The sequence below is a fragment of the Arachis ipaensis genome, chromosome B05 (genome assembly GCF_000816755.2).
Source record: "Arachis ipaensis cultivar K30076 chromosome B05, Araip1.1, whole genome shotgun sequence".
Taxonomy (NCBI): domain Eukaryota; kingdom Viridiplantae; phylum Streptophyta; class Magnoliopsida; order Fabales; family Fabaceae; genus Arachis; species Arachis ipaensis.
Genome location: NC_029789.2, coordinates 146,366,867 through 146,367,162, shown reverse-complemented (window position 1 = coordinate 146,367,162; position 296 = coordinate 146,366,867). Strand labels below are relative to the sequence as shown.

General features: G+C 26.4%; 1 protein-coding gene across 1 annotated transcript in view; it reads left to right on the top strand.

The window, feature by feature from the left end:
- LOC107644780 (F-box protein PP2-A13) overlaps nucleotides 1-296 on the top strand; it is a 4,659-nt gene that overhangs the window by 1,233 nt on the left and 3,130 nt on the right. Inside the window, exon 2 of the mRNA XM_016348710.2 lies at nucleotides 13-131. Within this exon, the coding sequence (XP_016204196.1) occupies nucleotides 13-131 (119 nt within the window). The remainder of the gene's footprint in view (nucleotides 1-12; nucleotides 132-296) is intronic.

Here is a 296-nt window from a genome sequence, read left to right as displayed (position 1 = left end):
TATGGTTTAAAGGAAGTTTGGTTGGATAGAAGCAGTGGACAAGTTTGTTTGTTCATCTCATCAAAGTCTTTCAAGATTACAGGAATTGATGACAGAAGATATTGGAATAATATTCCAACTGAAGAATCCAGGTGAACACTATATTAATTTTTTTTTCAGAAAAAAATAATGGGAAGCTAATTATATTTTTTTCTTTATATATGCTGGATAAATAGTTCATATATATACACCAAACTTTTTTGTTTTAATTATATTTTTCTTTATAGATGTATCATCAATTTAGGTTAAACGACAAT